General features: G+C 38.7%; 1 protein-coding gene across 1 annotated transcript in view; it reads right to left on the bottom strand.

Annotated features, from left to right (window-relative positions):
- MAP3K3 (mitogen-activated protein kinase kinase kinase 3) overlaps positions 1-18,150 on the bottom strand; it is a 94,624-nt gene that overhangs the window by 62,096 nt on the left and 14,378 nt on the right. Inside the window, exons 2-3 of the mRNA XM_072645843.1 lie at positions 12,941-13,062; positions 11,098-11,190 (exon numbers count right to left, since the gene is read on the bottom strand). Coding sequence (XP_072501944.1) covers positions 11,098-11,190; positions 12,941-13,062 — 215 coding nt within the window. The remainder of the gene's footprint in view (positions 1-11,097; positions 11,191-12,940; positions 13,063-18,150) is intronic.

An 18,150-nucleotide genomic window follows, 5' to 3' on the forward strand; every position in this document is an offset into this window, starting at 1 on the left:
AACAAATGCTTATATCCCTTCTTCCTTCTAATTAAATTATTTCTAGAATTCAACAGGTCATCTGCTACCTGTTCACACTTACAGTGTTTGTTCCTTATTCCTAGAATACCCTTTCTTCCTCATCTTCAACATTTAGAATCATTATTTTCTTCAAAGATCAGCTCAGGGGCCACCTCCACCACGTAGCCATCCATCCATGAAAGTGTTCTCTCTCTTCTTAAATATTCCTAGAACACTATGTCTGCATCTTTCCTTTGCCTACATCTCACTTTCCGATCTATTCTAACAGTTGCCTGTATACTTGTGATTTTCATTTTTACCTCTAACTCCAGTATCTAAGAACAGTACCTTACACATAACAGACACTTAACAAACATTCATTAAAATGATTTTAGTTGTCATTATCAGAACAAAAAACACAACCAACAGTAACAGCAGTAGATAACAAAGGAGGAGGTATCATAAATGAAAAACAAGCATATCTTAAGGGAAGTATAGGGTGATAAAAACAAAATTAGATACATAGGGAAACAGAGAAAAGGAAGATTACCAGAGAATTAAGAAGACATAGAGATTAAGTAGACAGGATAAAACATGCAAGCAAGCATTAATAAATTAATAAAGGCACCTACTATATTCCATGTAAGCATCAGAATGGAAAATGTGTGGGGGAAAAAAGAGGAATGAGGTGAGCTTTAGAGAGAAGATGGTCTAGAAATCTAAGGAAATGGGAAGCAAGTAGAATGCACAGCTGAGTGGTAAAAAAGGGAGTGGAGAGGCAAAATATGGTTATATATTAAGGGCTCCTTCCCCAGGAACTAGAAGGAACTGTACTTTCAATGTACAAGAGAAACCTGGGGTTAGCTGATTGTAAAGCAATGTCAAGAGAGACTGACATTCCCAAAAGAGCTAACAGAAGACAGTGGATCTCTTAAATGAAGTTGTTTTCCTCTTTATGTCCCCTAGTATCATCCCTGCAGTATCACTCCTTATAGTAATGATAAAACTTAATCTGGATATCAAACTTAAAGCAGCTCTCTTTTTCCCCCGTAGTACACAAATATAAGTACTGTACTTTCTACTAGCAGCAATTCAAGTGTTAAACAAGCAACTAAATCAATCAACAAACACTTATTTATTAAGCAGCTACCATGTTCCAGGCATTGTGCTAAGCACTGGGAATATAAGGCACAAAGAATGAAAAAATCCCTACTCACAAGGAGCTTATAGTCTAAAGGGGGAGACAAGTACATACATACATATATACATATATATAAAATGCATGCAACACAAATATAAAGTAAATAAATACAAATATGCATAAAGCAGCTAATACATGATACTCTTTGAGAAGAGGGGCACTAGCAAGTAGAGAATAAGTAAAGGCTTCATGCAGAAGATGATGCTTAAGATAAATCCTAAATGAAGAAAGGGACTCTGAGGCAGAGGCAAGGAGAGGGAGTGTCTTCCAGGTGGGGATGCAGAACAGCCAGCTGACTCTTAGCTCATCTACCAATGTATATAAAGATTAAATGGGAGACACTGAGAAAAAGGAAAAATCTCAGAATCACCACTCTTTCTGGAAGAGTTTGTGGAAAAGTTGATGGAAAATTGTTCTTAAGTGAGATTGTAAGGCAGAGACTGATGAGGCCAATAAACAGCAAACTGAAGAACTTTGCGAAGTCTAGAAGGGAAGGAAGCCAGCAGGGAAAGACTACGTATGAAATGGGAAAATGAGATATTACTGTCAATCTCAGCTATCCATGTTGCCTCAGTGAGACAGACTGGGTGACATGAAGACTGCTATTGTACACAAAACCAGCTTCTTTTGCTGCTGCCTCCTCCTTCCCCTTAGGCATGCAGTCTGAGGTAAGCACCCCAATTTTCCATATTCTAGGTATGACTTTGAATGACAGCAATGTGATTAGGTACCTCTGAGGCCAAGGTAATTTTGTTCATTTGGCTATAACCTATAACCTAGGGAATCTAGAATTTCATTTGGCTCCCTTTTCTAGATTGGATCAGCATATTTCAAATCTCTTCCAAAAAGCTCCCCTCTAATAATTAAGGAAAATGAATGCATTTCTGGGTGAGGTCACAAGCTAAGCATTTTTCTATATTACATTTGCAGGGAAAAATTAAAATTCTTTATTGCTTATTGAGTCTAGCACTCAAAGCACATCTACCTGAGATTTATCAAGCCTCCTCCTAGCAGCTCACATGGAGAACCCTAAAACCCTGACCTCCTCTTTTCACCTGCTTGCTTCTCTCTCTATGCCTTTGTTCTTATTCTCCCATCCAGAATATCCACTGACTCTTCTTTCTACTTATATAAAACCCATCAATCCTTCAAAGACTGTTTGTTGAAGCCCAACATTTTTCAAGATTAGCTTTTCCAATGACTCCAGTCTGTAGAGTTTTCTCCTTCCTAATCTGATTTCCTATAACCATTCTTTAGCTGTACCATACACTTTGGCACAATCACATACAAACTTAGGTTGCTGTTTAAATGCTTCATGTGAGTCTCATTCTGCCAGAAGAGATAACAGATATCGACACTATGTCTTACATTTCTTTCCTATTCCTCATAGCATGTAGCATAGTGCTCATGTATTACAAATATAAAAACAAAAGAACCTGGATAAACTGAATTGTCAGTTGGTCAATAAGGATTTATTACGATCCTATGATGTGCTAGGCACTGTGCTAAGCACTAAGGACACAAAAGAAGTCAAAAGATGGTTTCCACCATTTAGGAGCTCACAATCTAGTGGCAGAGACAAAATGCAACTAGGAGGTGCTCAGGCTGCTGGGAGAGATCATAGTACAACAATTTAGGCCCATCCCTCCACAACTAATTTGGTTACAGAAAATATATAAAAGAGACAACAGAAGCGATGTAACTCAAAAAAACAAAAAGAACACTGAATTTAGAATTAGAAGACCTGGGTTCAAATCTTAACCCCACCATAATTAGCTATATAACTTTGGGTCAGTCATTTAACCGAAATCTCAGCTTCTTCAAAATTGGGGGTTAGACTGGATTAATCTGTAAGGTTCCTTCAGGAAATAAATCATATGAAAAGGTAACAGGGAACAATGTCAGGAAAAAAGGGCAACATGACTATCTTAATTACGAAAATGGTTAGTGGTAAGACTAACTTCCACCAATGCCATGAACCTGCTATAGTAGAAATGCCATTTGAATTCTTGAAATCTCAGCATAAAGTTGGGAAAATGATAGGGGGAGGGGGAGGGGAGGAGAGAATCTGAGAAATACTGAATAGATCACTGTTTACCATTCATAGGCTTTATAGGATCCTTTTCATTTATCAGTGATCTCTTTAGAGTATATGCCTACAGATAGAATCTCTAGGTCAAAAGGTATGGATATTTAATCACTTCATTTGCAAAATTCCAAATTGAAAACAGATTTGATGGCTATTTGTGATATGAAAAATCTTAAATCTCCTCTTCCTTCTTCCTGGAAGCCATCATCTATTCTCACCCTCCTGGTTCTGCATCTTCCTCCTATCTCTAATGTACATTTTTGAGTCTTATGTCAAGGATGAATTTCTGAAAAGGAAAAGAATTTTTTCTCCAGTTAGGTTTTGTACTTCCATTTCCATTTGTCCAATTGTCCTTTTAAATTCTTCTGTGATTTCTTTTTTCATATTTTTACAATCGTTGGTCAGTTTTTCTTCTATTTCTCTAATTTGGCTTTTAAAATCCTTCCTGAGTTCTTTGTGAAGGCAATTTGTGCTTCAGACCACATATTTCCTTCTGAAGTTTCAGATGGGAATACAGTCTCAGTGCTGACCTCTTTGGTATTCGTGTTTTGGTCCTCATCCCCACGGAAAGATTCTACGTTCTTTTCTTTTCTACTTTGCTTCTTACTTATTATAATCACCCTTTTCCTGGCTTTTGAAGTAGATCTCTGTGTCTGGGGTACAGAGGGCTCTGTCCCACAGTCTTGTGCCTAAAACTTGAGGCCCTCTGTGTTGTGGTCTCTAATTCTTTCAGCTAGAAACTAAAATGCTGCTGCTTACCTGGTGCTGAGCTGGCTGGTATTGGAAAGCAGAGGTCAGGTGAGGTCTTTTTTGAGTTTCCCTGCAGTTACCCTGGAGCTAGCTGCATTAAGTTGGGGGGAGGGGTGGTCTGGATACCGGAGGTTTCCTCTGCAGAGTTAGAGCATAGGCAAGCTCAGCAGTTGGTGATCTTATCTCCACTTGTGTCTTCTCTATTTCCCTGGGGTGCTAAGACAAGCCTGGGGTCTTGGTGTTGGCAGTTGCGGGCTTCATCCCCCTGGGGTTCAGGATCTTCTCCCAATTTGCTGAGGTGGGGATGTCTGGGACAGCTCTAATCCTGCACTGGTCCCCTTCAGCCACAGCAAGAGGGACTCTCCTTAGCGGTTTTCCCAGCCTCACAGTCTAAGAGATTGTTTAACCCTTCTGTTGCTCCCACTGTTCCAGGGATTTTCCAGGGGAGATATTCTCTGGGCTCTTCAAGATTAACAAGGGGAGGGAGATAGCAATTACTGATCACTCCACCATCTTGGCCAGAAATTTTTTTTAAATGAGCATTGAAAATAAAATTTTAATTTTAATATGTTCTCATTAGTCTATTTGAAAGAAACACCAATTAAATGCATAAGTAACTATCTTTTTCAATGAATTGCAGCTTTTATGACTTGGACGGGACCTTGGAGGGCTTTTAGTCTAAGCAATATTTGAATAAGTATCTTCCCTACACATTATTCCTTATGAGTGATCATTCAGTCACTACTTTATTTCTTCATGAGGCAGTTCATTCTTTTGGATACCTCTAAATGGTCAGAAGTTTTTCCTCATATCAAACCTCAATCTGCTTCTGTGATGTCTCCCCATTACTCCTAGCTTTGACCTCTGGAGCCAAGCAGAACAAGTTGACTTTCAAACTCTTGAAAGATACCTGGCAAGTTCCCCTGTTGGCAAATAACTTAAGAGGTAGTCTCTTCTGCTTTAGTCCTTACCCACAGAGTAAAATTCAAGGCAAAGAAGAAGAGATAAATTGGCAGAGGTGAGGATAGATTTCTCTCCTACTGGAATTTCTAGCGTTAGGTTATTATCTCCAGAAATTTCAAAGATCAGACCAAAAGGACTAGTCCTACAGAACAGTACTCTACTGTAGACCAAGAATGTTTAATCCTTTCATCACTTTTTTTTACCCTGCACATGCTTTTATTAGGAACTAAACTCAGTGCCAGAATTTCCCCAGGTAACTTGGCTTCCTTTGTAAATTCACCACATATTAAGAAGTAGGGGAAAACCTGGAGCTTGAGTCTCTCCCAGTGAGGACTAGCACTAGTTTGGCTTACTCCTCCATGCAGCAGGGGTTACAGAGTGGCTCCCTCTAGCCAAAGAAAAGGGAAGGAGTCCTCTTTCCTACAGGTACTGCTATTAGCCTGGTACATACCTCTGTCACCTCATATCTGGACTTTTCCTGCTGGTTGATGTCGCTGACAAGTCTCTCCCCATTCCAGTCCATTCAGCTTTAGGAAGAGTGGTCTTCCTAAAGTGCAGGTCTGCACATATCACCTTCCCCTGCTCAGTAAGTTTCAATTGTTCCCTAACACTTCTAGAATCAAATATAACATCTTCCTGTGAAAAATCTAATAGAGAGGAAAGCAGCTACATAGCTCAGTAATTCATGGTATTTATTTGCTTGCTCCCCCCCACCCATATTAATAAAACCTCATATTTTTTCCCATACTTTCAGTATCTCTCCCTCCTTTGGGAATCCATCTTGCAATGCTCTCACAATTTTATCACCTACAGCAAAGTTTTATCAATTAATCAACAAGTATTTTTTAAGATCTCACATGCCAAGTACTATGTTACAGAGCAGGGGATACAAGTACAAAGAGTGAAACAATCTCTATCCGTGAGGTAACATGCTAATGTGGGAGACAACAAGCACATATTTAAATATAAGCTGCATAAATATCAAGTAAATATACGTGTGTGTGCGTGTGTGTGTGTGTGTGTTTGTAAAAAGTAGTTAATATATATGGGCATTTGAGTGGGAAAGCAGTTTGGGTGAGATCAGGAAGATTCATGCAGAAGATTCAAGAAGAAGCCAAAGAAAAAGAGGGACTCTATGAAGATCTTCTTTATGTCCATTTGGGCTAGTTTAGTTTCTTTGCCCCATCTTTATTCTCTTCAGTGCATTTCTACTTCCCCTATAAGTATATCTAGCACTATGATGTTAAAGTCAAACGTGATAACTCTTCTGTCTTTGATGGTGGAAAGTTTGTTATAAAAATCCTTGAAGACCTTTTCTATTTTTCTTCAGTTTGTTCCCCTGCCCCGTCTTTGTAAATCTTAAATGTCCTTGCTTAGTTGGGATGTCTTTGCTTAGTTGGGCCTCTCACTGAGCTTTCTTCAAAATTTATTTTTAATCGTACTCTGTTTCTCTCTGTTTTATGCTCAATCTTCCTCAATCTTTTATGTTCAATCAAAGGAAGGATAATTCCTTCTCCACAAAGTTGTACAAATAAGATGATACACTAAACCAGTGTGCTATTTGACTCTCATCGTTCTCCACATGACATTTTCTCAACTAAGTCAAGAGTAGGTTAACTAAGATGCTTTGTAAGCTCTTTTGGTTCCTTGGTATTGCAGTTAATTTATATAAGGTAAACTTCTGTATGAAAGGAGAATGCAGTGTTTTAATTGCCATATCTTTTTTTTCTCATTTTATTTTTCTTTCTACTTACTTTGATCTCTGCATTAACAAGTTACTGGTCTATCACAAATGGCTGATCTTGGAATGAAGCCCATCTTATTAACAAGTCATTTCTTTTCTGTTAAAACATGATCAGTTTCATCGTGATGTATCCAGTGTTCCCTATGTCCAATAATACCAATTCTTTTTCTTCAATAAAATAGTTATTGAATAATACAGATGTTTGGCCTCTCTCCTTATGAATTCCTAATCCATATTTTCCAATGTATTTCTTGCCATTCTCATCTGTTTCCATCTTTATACTGAAGTCACCAGTGGCAATATTTAATATGGAAGATCTTAATGAGATCTTTGAAATTTTCTACTACTTCATCACATGTAATGATGATGCTACATAACAATAACTTTCACAGTGACCTTTTATGAGCAATGCATTATGAGATGATCAATTCCATGAAATGATATTACTTGTTGCCCATTGGACCATAATTAAATCCACTTTACCAGTTCTTGTATTTCCCTTTCCAAGTTGAATCCATGATTCATCAACTCACTTAGCTGCCACCATTTAGCTGGTTTCATTTATAGCAAGAATGTTGTGATTAATTTCATTTCCTCCAGTAGTAGGTCTACTCACTGGTTACTGGACAATGATTTCACATTTGTTACACTAACAGCTAAGTTAAAGTTTATAAACTGTCTAAAAACTGTGTAACTCTTGGTATCTTCTTCCCCCTTTTCTGATACTTTGCTATTGTCAATTCAGAAGTGGAAGGGTCATTTTTTTTAAAATTTTTAAAAATTTATTTATTTAACTTTTAACATTCATTTTCACAAAATTTTGGGTTCCAAATTTTCTCCCCATTTTTCCCCTCCCCCTACCCCAAAACACCGAGCATTCTGATTGCCCCTATCACCAATCTGCCCTCTCTTCTATCATCCCTCCCTTCCCTTGTCCCCATCTTCTCTTTTGTCCTGTACGGCCAGATAACTTTCTATACCCCATTACCTGTATTTCTTATTTCCTAGTAGCAAGAACAGTACTCAACAGCTGTTCCTAAAACTTTGAGTTCCAACTTCTCTTCATCCCTCCCTCCCCACCCAATCCCTTTGGGAAGGCAAGCAATTCAATATAGGCCATATCTGTGTAATTTTGCAAATGACTTCCATGACAGTCGTGTTGTGTAAGACTAACTATATTTCCCTCCATCCTATCCTGCCCCCCATTGCTTCTATTCTCTCTTTTGATCCTGTCCCTCCCCAGAAGTGATGACTTCAAATTGCTCCCTCCTCCCACTGCCCTCCCTTCCATCATCCCTCCCCCGTTTATCCCCTTCTCCCCCACTTTCCTGTATTGTAAGACAGGTTTTCATACCAAAATGAGTGTGCATTTTATTCCTTCCTTTAATGGAATGTGATGAGAGTAAACTTCATGTTTTTCTCTCACCTTCCCTCTTTTTCCCTCCACTAAAAAGAGAAAAAGTCTTTTACCTGTCTCTTTTATGAGATAATTTGTCCCATTCCATTTCTCCCTTTCTCCTCCCAATATATTTCTCTCTCACCCCTTGATTTCATTTTTTTAAGATATGATCCCATCCTATTCAAATCACTCTGTGCTCTGTCTCTGTGTGTGCATGTGCGTGTGTGTGTGTGTGTATGTGTGTGTAATCCCACCAACTACCCAGATACTGAAAAGTTTCAAATATTGTCTTTCCATGTAGGAATGTAAACAGTTCAACTTTAGTAAAGTCCCTTATGACTTCTCTTTGCTGTTTACCTTTTCATGCTTCTCTTCATTCTTGTGTTTGAAAGTCAATTTTTCTTTTCAGCTCTGATCTTTTCATCAAGAATGCTTGAAAGTCCTTGATTTCATTGAAAGACTATTTTTTCCCCTGAAGTATTATAGTCAGTTTTGCTGGGTAGGTGATTCTTGGTTTTAGTCCTAGTTCCTTTGACTTCTGGAATATGATATTCCACGCCCTTCGATCCCTTAATGTAGAAGCTGCTAGATCTTGTGTTATCCTGATTGTATTTCCACAATACTTGAATTGTTTCTTTCTATCTGCTTGCAATATTTTCTCCTTGATCAGGGAATTCTGGAATTTGGCCACAATGTTCCTAGGAGTTTCTCTTTTTGGATCTCTTTCAGGAGGTGATCGGTGGATTCCTTGGATACTTATTTTGCCCTCTGGTTCTAGAATCTCAGGGCAGTTTTCCTTAATAATTTCATGAAAGATGATGTCTAGGCTCTTTTTTTGATCATGGCTTTCAGGTAGTCCCATAATTTTTAAATTGTCTCTCCTGGATCTATTTTCCAGGTCAGTTGTTTTTCCAATGAGATATTTCACATTATCTTCCATTGTTTCATTCTCTTGGTTTTGTTTTGTGATTTCTTGGTTTCTCATAAAGTCATTAGCCTCCATCTGTTCCATTCTAATTTTGAAAGAACTATTTTCTTCAGTGAGCTTTTGAACCTCCTTGTCCATTTGGCTAATTCTGTTTTTTAAAGCATTCTTTTCCTCATTGGCTTTTTGAACCTCTTTTGCCAATTGAGTTAGCCTATTTTTCAAGGTGTTATTTTCTTCAGCATTTTTTTGGGTTTCCTTTAGCAGGGTGTTGACATGCTTTTCTTTCATCTCTCTCATTTCTCTTCCCAGTTTTTCCTCCACTTCTCTAACTTGATTTTCAAAATCCTTTTTGAGCTCTTCCATGGCCTGAGCCCATTGAATATTTATTCTGGGTGTTTGGGATACAGAAGCCTTGACTTCTGTGTCTTTCCCTGATGGTAAGCCTTGTTCTTCCTCATCTGAAAGGATGGGAGGAGATACCTGTTCACCAAGAAAGTAACCTTCTATGGTCTTATTTTTTTTCCCTTTTCTGGGCATTTTCCCAGCCAGTGACTTGACTTCTGAGTGTCCTCTCCACACCCACCTTGCCTCCAGATCCGCCCAGCCAGCACTTGGGGTCTGAGATTCAAATGCTGCTTCCCAGCCTGAGGGCTTTGGGTAGGGGCAGGGCTGCTATTCAGTGTAAGATTAAGTTCAGGTGCTCAGGTGGGGGCTCAGTTCCCTCAGGGGTTTATGCGGAGACCTTCGACAATGGATCCTGGCTCCTGCCTGCTTTGGGAGCCCCTGTCTGCTGCCTCCTCCACTGCTGCCTCCCGAGGGGGCCTGAGTTATGGGGACAGCCCACTACCCTCTTGGAGCCAGAAAGACTCTCTCACCGACCTTTGCGCCCGTGGGTAGAGGGACCTGCATGGCCGCTGGAGATTTTGTCCCTGAAGCCTGTTCAGATCTGCTCTTCTTGGTGCCATGTGGCCAAGGCAGGGCTGGGCTCTGCTCCGGGTCCGGTGCGTGACGGACTTTTCATGTCAGTTTTTCAGAGCTCTCTGGAACAGAAATCTCCTCCACTCCCTTGTTCTGTGGCTTCTGCTGCTCCAGAATTTGTTGGGAGTTCTTCTTTACAGGAATTTTATGGGCTGTGGGTTCGGAGCTAGCATATGTGTGTCTTTCTACTCCGCCATCTTGGCTTCTCCACCGGTCATTTTGTTTTTAAACTAAAGGCTATTCTGTATTTTTCTTTGTTTAATGGGTTACTGTGGCCAAGGAATTCATCACCAAGAAGCTAAGCCTACTGATGACAAGCCGCTTCATAATTAACTAGGGTGCTTCTAGGAAAGCAGATTCCCTTTATTGTAGCAACTGTACTAGAAATCTTTCTAGTAAGACAAAACCTTCCAGAGTTTGTCTTCCACTGGCATAATTCGGAGAACATGCAGTCACCTCCATACCACAAGGAGGCATTAGAATATTACTTTGTGAAAGAGAAAATACATTAAATGTACAAAATAAATACACTTCTCTTTTAAAATTTCTAGTCTCCCTCTACCACTTAAGTAGCTTCCTTAAATTCAGGAACAATTTTAGAGAATGTATAACTAGAAAGAGCAGCTAAGTGGCATAGTGGATGGAACACTGGGCCTGGAGTCAGGAGGAACTGAGTTCAAATTTGGCCTCAGACACTTACTAGCTGTGTGACCGTGGGCAAGTCACTTAACACTGTCTGCCTCAGTTCATCATCTGAAAATGAGCTGGAGAAGTAAATGGCAAACTGCTCCAATTTCTTTTACCAAGAAAACCTCAAATGGGGTCACGAAGAGTTGGACATGATTGAAACGACTCAGCAACAACATAACTGAATAACATCAAAGTGAGATGTGTTATCTACAAAAACAGGATGTAAGTAATCTAACTTCATCACCCTTAAAAAAGTACTCAATTGAGGAAATCAATTCATCACTCTTCCAACCTATCATAACACAGATATTTTGTAAAAATTCATTTCAGTTTAAAGTATAATGTGGTTTCTTACCGAAATTTTCTTTTCTTCACTGGCCCCTGCACATGGGCTCGTTGTTATTGTGGGACTGTTCAAGTGGGCTGAACAGCTACTGTTATGTTTTTTCTTTAAAAACAAAAACAAAAAACTATTGTTAATGCAATTTTATCTTCCATAAAATGAAGTAAACTAGATGAAAGACAAAATGTAATATAATAAACTGTGGTGCCTCTCAGCTAAGACCATGCAGTAGGGTTATTTCCTAATTATGTCTTTTCATCAGGAATCACCAGGATCACTCAGTCTTTTTATTGACCTTCTGCCTTCACAAGCAGCTGAGAAAACAACCAATGACTTCACCCAGCTTGCAGAAGAAGAAGAAGAAGGAAAAAAAACCTAGCGGGTCTCTCTGACCTAGTAAGGCTAGATCACGGCTTGCCTCATAATGATTTCTTAGCTCTAATCACATGCATTTCTTAAGATGTATCCTTCTTTCTCCCAGGGGCCACCCAGGCTTTCATATACCCAAATTCTAAAATAACTCTGGCCCTTCAAACTCAAGAAAGTTTCTATTTTCCATTAAATAGTTGCTTCCCATTTGATTTCATCTATTTAGAAGGACAGTGTCTGGATAGCATCACACCAAACTTTTGATATCAGAAAAGGAGTGAGGTCACCAAGCCCAAGTCTGGGAGTGGGGCCTTATTCTGGTAAAATGTTCCTTCCAAATGGTACTCTGAATACCTGCCAGTCATAAAAGGGGAAATTCCCAAAACAATTAGTATGGAGGATTATGACTATGATGGCTGGAATAAAAAACACAAAAGTGAGTTCTAGTCCCAAAGAAGCTCAAAAGTAATAAAGAAAATAAAATCATATCATAACTAATCACCACAATCAAGTTATATACTTAACTGGGTTAATGGGATTCTGGACTTCCTACTATTCCTAAAGCTAGAAAATACTGTGGAGACATATTCAACAGTCCTCAGAGAAAAAATAATCTATAGCCCCGTGCCTACCCAATCCAGGAGCCAAAAACACCCTGAGAAGGTCTGAGGGAATCTTCTAAAGTTAATTAAATCTTTACTCAACATTCATTGAACTCACATATTTGTTGAATGAACAGGTGATTATCTGGCATATATATCTGACCTGCTCAGTAGGGAAAGAAATGCTTATTACTCCTTTTTTATAGCAGAAAGTGTCTAGGTAATAGCTAGAAGACACTAGAGGTGAGCATGTGGCTTTAATCATTACCTAGGTTTCTGAAATAATAGGAGCTCTTTTTAAAGAAGTCAATTTTCAATTACTCTAATAGAGGAAAGGGAGAAAGTGGTAAGGACAAGGGAAAAACTATATTAAACAAGATTTTGGAATATATTTTTGGGCAGGAAATTTACCTTCCTAAGTTTCATATGTGTTATTATTAAATTTTAAATAAACTAGCTTGACTGGATACATTCTGATTTGGAAAAAAAGCCCATATAGAATAAACATTTTGCCAGTTAACCCACAAAGCAAAATGGAAAATCAAATATAGTCAATTTTTGGTTCATCCACTCATACTAATCTCTCTACAGATAAACAAGAAAGATACTGTGGGAGTCAGAGATATAATGTTTAGGGTTCAGGATTGGGGGCTCTGAAGGTTGAAAGTTCAAAGGTCTTACACACAAACTTTTCTGGCAGATATTTTCACTTACCATTTAACAGCCCAGGGAGTAAAGGGTTGAGAAGGAAGAGAAATGGGTAATTATCACTCTAGTCAAGAGCATCAAAGTAAAGAGAAGCTCCTGACTTCACTACACATCTCCCACCTCAAAGGCAGACTTGCTGTAGAGAGGTCATCAGATCCTGCCAGGGCAACACTTACCTGTCTATTTGGGTGGCCAGTATCTTTGTTCTTCATGGTCTCAAAGCCAGGCAGCCTGTGACGTCGGCCCATCTGAAGAGCCACCAGATCTTTCATGATTGAATTCAATGCCTCCTGCTCATCTGTAATAAAAAGAAAAATACAGGACAGAGCACTAAATTTTGGGTGTTAAGGGCATTTGCAGAAAATACCCAGCTTGCCATTATGTGGCCCAAATAAGATCTATGAACTTGTTTGTACATGGTACACACAAATCAAGCTACATTAACTGAGAAACTAAACTTAAGTCACTCATTTTGTTTGTATTCTGATGGCTCTCCAATTCAATTTCTAATTTTTCTCCTTCCCTACTTCATTTTGCAAAAAAAAAAAAAAAAAATCTCAAGCAGAGGCTCAAGCCCAGAGTCTTTTGGAAGCTCTAAGAGGTAAAGTCCAGCCAAAATCTGGAAGAGAAGATCAGAGGATATCACAACAGTAGTACCCAGGAAAAAGGAGCATTCTGGCTCTGTGACACATCCAGCAACAAAATATACTCCCAGTGTAATGAATTCATATTAAAATGATCAGGTAGTTACTAGGGAGAGAAACTGTTTTTACAATAAAGCTAGACAATTACATCCCCTCCTCTTACAATAAGAAGATAGTAATTCTATGGTTTTTTTCTTGCTAACCAATAAGTACACTGTCACTGCTTTCCTGACTTTACTTTTGACCTCTTTTCTTTAAAACAGCATGAACACTGAGTCAACTCTCTATCCATAATACCATGCTCTCTCTCCCTCTCCCTCTCCCTCTCAACTTTACTACCAAATTTGGGATTGATAAGACTCCTGAACTACGGCAGCCCAGTCAGATGAAACACTAGAGAAGAACAGGAAAAATGTTACTCCACTTTGCTATAGTGATAGGTAAATCATATGAGGCACACCCACATTAAGCTGGTAGATAAGATTCCAAATCAAAGGAAGTTCCTACTATACAAAGCAGGTCATCACCTTCTCTGCAACTTACCTTCTTAGAAAATTACCTAGAACACTGAGAGATTAAACGAGTTGGCTCAGGGTCACACAACTAATATGCATTAAAGGAGAGACTTAACCCAGCTGTTCCTAGTTCTAAGGCCAGTTCTTTATCAGCTTTGCCATGCTGCATCATTCAAGCTAAAACAGAAGAGTTTATATTTGATCCTAGACTAAAGGCTACAGGGAGCCACTGGAGTTTATTGAGCAGGAAGTTCATATGATCAGATCTGAGCTTAAGAAGAATTACTTTGACAACTCTGTGGAAGAAAGACTGGAAGAAAGCCTTGACACCAGGAGATCAATTAGAAGGTTATTGCAATAATTGAGGCAAGCAGTGATGAGGGCTTGAACTAAAATTGTGGTTGCGTGAATGATAAGGAGTTGGATAAGAGAGACATAGAAACACAAAAAAAGGGCAACTGAATAGATAATGTGGATTAAGGGAGAGTGAATCAAGCATGATGCCAAAGTTACAATCTTGAGGAACTATTTGAAGTGGGGGGTGGGGTGGATATTAAATTCTATTTTGGACATATTATGTTTGAGATGTTTCCAGGACATACAGTTTGAAACATTCAATAGAAGGCTGGCAATGTGAGACTGAAATTTAAGGGAGAAACCAGAGCTGGATATTTATCTCTGAGACATCTGCATAGAGCTGAAAATTAAATGCACGGAGCTGATGAAGTGATTAAGACAGTGTAGAGAGAAGAGGGCCCTGGAGAGAGTCCTGAGGGAGACCGACAGGGGTCAAGATACTGAAGATTAACCAGCAAAGGAGACTAAGGAGGAATGATCAAGGAATGGTCAAATTGGTAGGAGAATGAGTGCAATATCACAAAATCCCAAAGGAGAGAGTGATCATCAGTGTCAAATGCAGCTGAGAGGTCAAGTAGGGTCTGTGTGTGTTCATCCTTCGTTGCCCAAGAAGAACATGCCATCAGAGAAATGATGACATGACTTGCACTTGACTTTGCTTTGAGTGAGGGAGGGCTGTGCAGGTCACCAGCCTCACTTCTCCTCCAGAGCCATCTGAATCCAGTGACCAGATATTCATCAGGATGACTGGAGATGACCCAGGATGAGGCAATTGGGGTTAAGTGACTTGCCGAAGGTTACACAGTTAGTGAGTTCAAGTGTCTGAGGTGAGATTTGAACTCAGGTCCTCCTGACTCCTGCACTGGTGCTCTATCCACTGCACCACCAAGTAGGTGACCAAGTAGGTCAAGTAGGATGGGAACTGGGAAAAGACCATTAGATTTGGCAATTGAAAGATCAATGGTAATTTTGGAACGCAGTTTCAGTTCAAAGGTCTTCAGCAATTGACTACATTGCTTTCAGAGACTAGATCTCAAATACATATTTGTATATTTTATATATGTATACATATATACACTCACAAACATATATAATGTATGTATATCTCACACATAGGTAAGTCTTTACTTGCAATTTCACAAAGAAAAAAAGTATAAATGAAGAAATCATCTTGTAGAAAAGGGTACAGTTACAGGAGTTGGCTTAACAAGATACCAAATTTCATTTCCAAGGAGTTAATTGGATCTTGGCATCAGTTAATGCTTGAATGTTTTGGAATTTCTAGTATAAAGCATACCCTCTCCTTTTGGAATGGTTTGGCACTATCTTCTGAATGTGAAACAATTGATATCACTAAAGCAGAGTCACAGATACTGGTTTCAAGCCAAAGCATATTCATTTCTTGCAGAGTCAGGATCCTATGCTAAATGAGAAAATAGGTATGAAGAGAAGTAAAGGAGATGCCTGTTTTAGACATTTCTTCATGACTTGTTATCTTAGCATGATTCATAGAGACTTCATTTTAAAAAGAAAAAAGGGCTTAAGGAATACCTTATAATAGTGATAAGTACCATTTATATAGCATTTGAGATTTGAAAAGTGCTTTATATACATATCTCATATGATCCTCACAGCAATCCCAGGAAGGAAGTACAATAGCTATCATCCATTTTACAGAGAGGGAAACAGACTTACAAGGAATTCATAATTTCATTGTAAGAATACAGAAAAAAAATACAATCTGTGTATTTAAACTTAATAGACAACACACAGAATAGGACGCGTAACAAGTACACTAAAGTCTATGCAATACAAAAACATACAAGGTAGTAGATAAGTCCAGGAATAGCTTTTGAGTAGTTAGTTGGTGTGCTATATGCAGCTTAAGGATTTGAGGAAAAGGAGAAGGTAAGATTAAACAAGGATGAAAAGCAGGTGTGTCCTTAGCAAGGGTTGGATACCAGCAGGGATGAGGGCAGCTGGGAAAGGGAATTTGGTACAGTACTATGAAGTTCAAATATTCAGGAATTTTTACTTGATTCATTGGTCACTGGTTACCATTAGTGGGATCTCAGTAATGTAATATGATTGTTTAACGTGTCTGGTAATCAACTCTAACCAGAGATACTTCAAATATGATATAGAAGTGAGGAGAAAAAGATACTGGTAATTTAACCAAAAGTAAGGCAAGGGTTGCGGCACTGAGACTAGAAGCAGCCGATGAAAGGAAAAGATTAGAAAGACTACTTCGGTGGTGACATGGAAAGTCACAGAACCACAGAATTCCAGTGATGGAAAGGCACTTCAGTGGCCATCTTGTCTAACCCATAAATCAAAAGAATCCCTACTCTAATATGCTTGGGAAATCATAATACAGTCTCTCTGCTGAATAACTCCAAGAAGGAGAAACCATTACCTCCCAAGAGAGTCATTCAATTTTTGTACAGCTTTAATCAGTAGGAAGTTTTCCTGATCTAAGTCCAAATTTGCCTCTCTGTATCTTCCACTTATTACTCCTTTTTTTGTCCTGTGGGGCCAAACAGTATGAGTCTAACCCCTCTTTGACATGACCTTCAAATACCTGAAAATAATCATGTACCTCCAATTCTTCTCATCTGCAGTATGAAAGCCCAAATTTTTTCAATTTTTCTCAAATGACACAGACTCAAGTCCCTTCACTATCTTGGATGCCCCCTTTAGACACTCTCTAGTTTACCAATATCTTTCCCCAACTGTGCTGCCCCAAAATGAATACAATATTCCAGAGGTGATCTGACCAGGGAAGGATCAAAAGATAGTGGATCTAGAGCTGAGAGGGGCCTCAAAAGCTATCTAGTCTAACCATCTCATTTGCCAGATGAGAAAACTCAGGTTCAGGGAGATGAGTGTTGCCCACAGTCACACAAGACAGCAAGAATCTTTCTCTGACTCCAGAGCAAGTGCTCTTGGAATAAACACTTCTCATTTCCTGGAAACTGTTTCTTTTACTGTAGCCCAAGACTTTTATTGGCTACCACATCACACACCTGACTAATATTGATTTTACTGTTGTCCAGATCATTTTTCTGAAAACTGTTGCTTAACCAGGAATCCTTCCCCATCTTGTACTTACGAAGTCAATATTTAATCCAAATGTAAGACATTACACTCATCTTGCTTGAATTTCGTCTTACTGGATTTAACACAATGAACTACATAGTTGAGATGTTGTACACCCATTTTTTCCTTTCCATTACTACCAATCTGACAAACATGAATATTTTTCTATATAATGGAGAACATAAAAATAAGGCTATATATAAGACCATAAATCTCTATTAGGCATAGCTTTAGAGTTTTTTGTTTATTCAGTTTAACAGGGTAACTTCAAAACTGACTTTACCTGTCTCCTTCAGAGCTTCCTTGTGCTCTCATTTACAGTATAATGATTCACTGACATCTTTATTTTACTATCTCTTTACCAGACTCCTTAACTCCCCAGTCCTCTCCATAACTTTCCCCTTTAAAAAGAATAAAAGCCCTCCCTTAAAACAAAAAAAGCACAGCTACATAGCACACATATACATATTAGCCATGTCTAAAAAAGTATGTCTCATTCTGTACCATGCTCTCAGTCAAAAAGTAGAAAGTATTTATCAATTTTCTGTAGTCTCAATTGATCATTACACTGATCAAAATTCTTAAGTCTCTCAGGATTATTTTATTTACAATGTTGTAGTCACTATAAAATGTTCTCCTAGTTCTGCTCACTTCACACTAGTTCATACAAGTCCTTCCAGGTTTCTCTGAAGCTGTCCCTTTTGTCATTTCTTAGAATATAATAAAATCATTACATTCATACACACTAATTTGTTCATCCATTCCCAAACT

The sequence above is a fragment of the Notamacropus eugenii genome, chromosome 2, assembly GCF_028372415.1.
Source record: "Notamacropus eugenii isolate mMacEug1 chromosome 2, mMacEug1.pri_v2, whole genome shotgun sequence".
NCBI lineage: Eukaryota > Metazoa > Chordata > Mammalia > Diprotodontia > Macropodidae > Notamacropus > Notamacropus eugenii.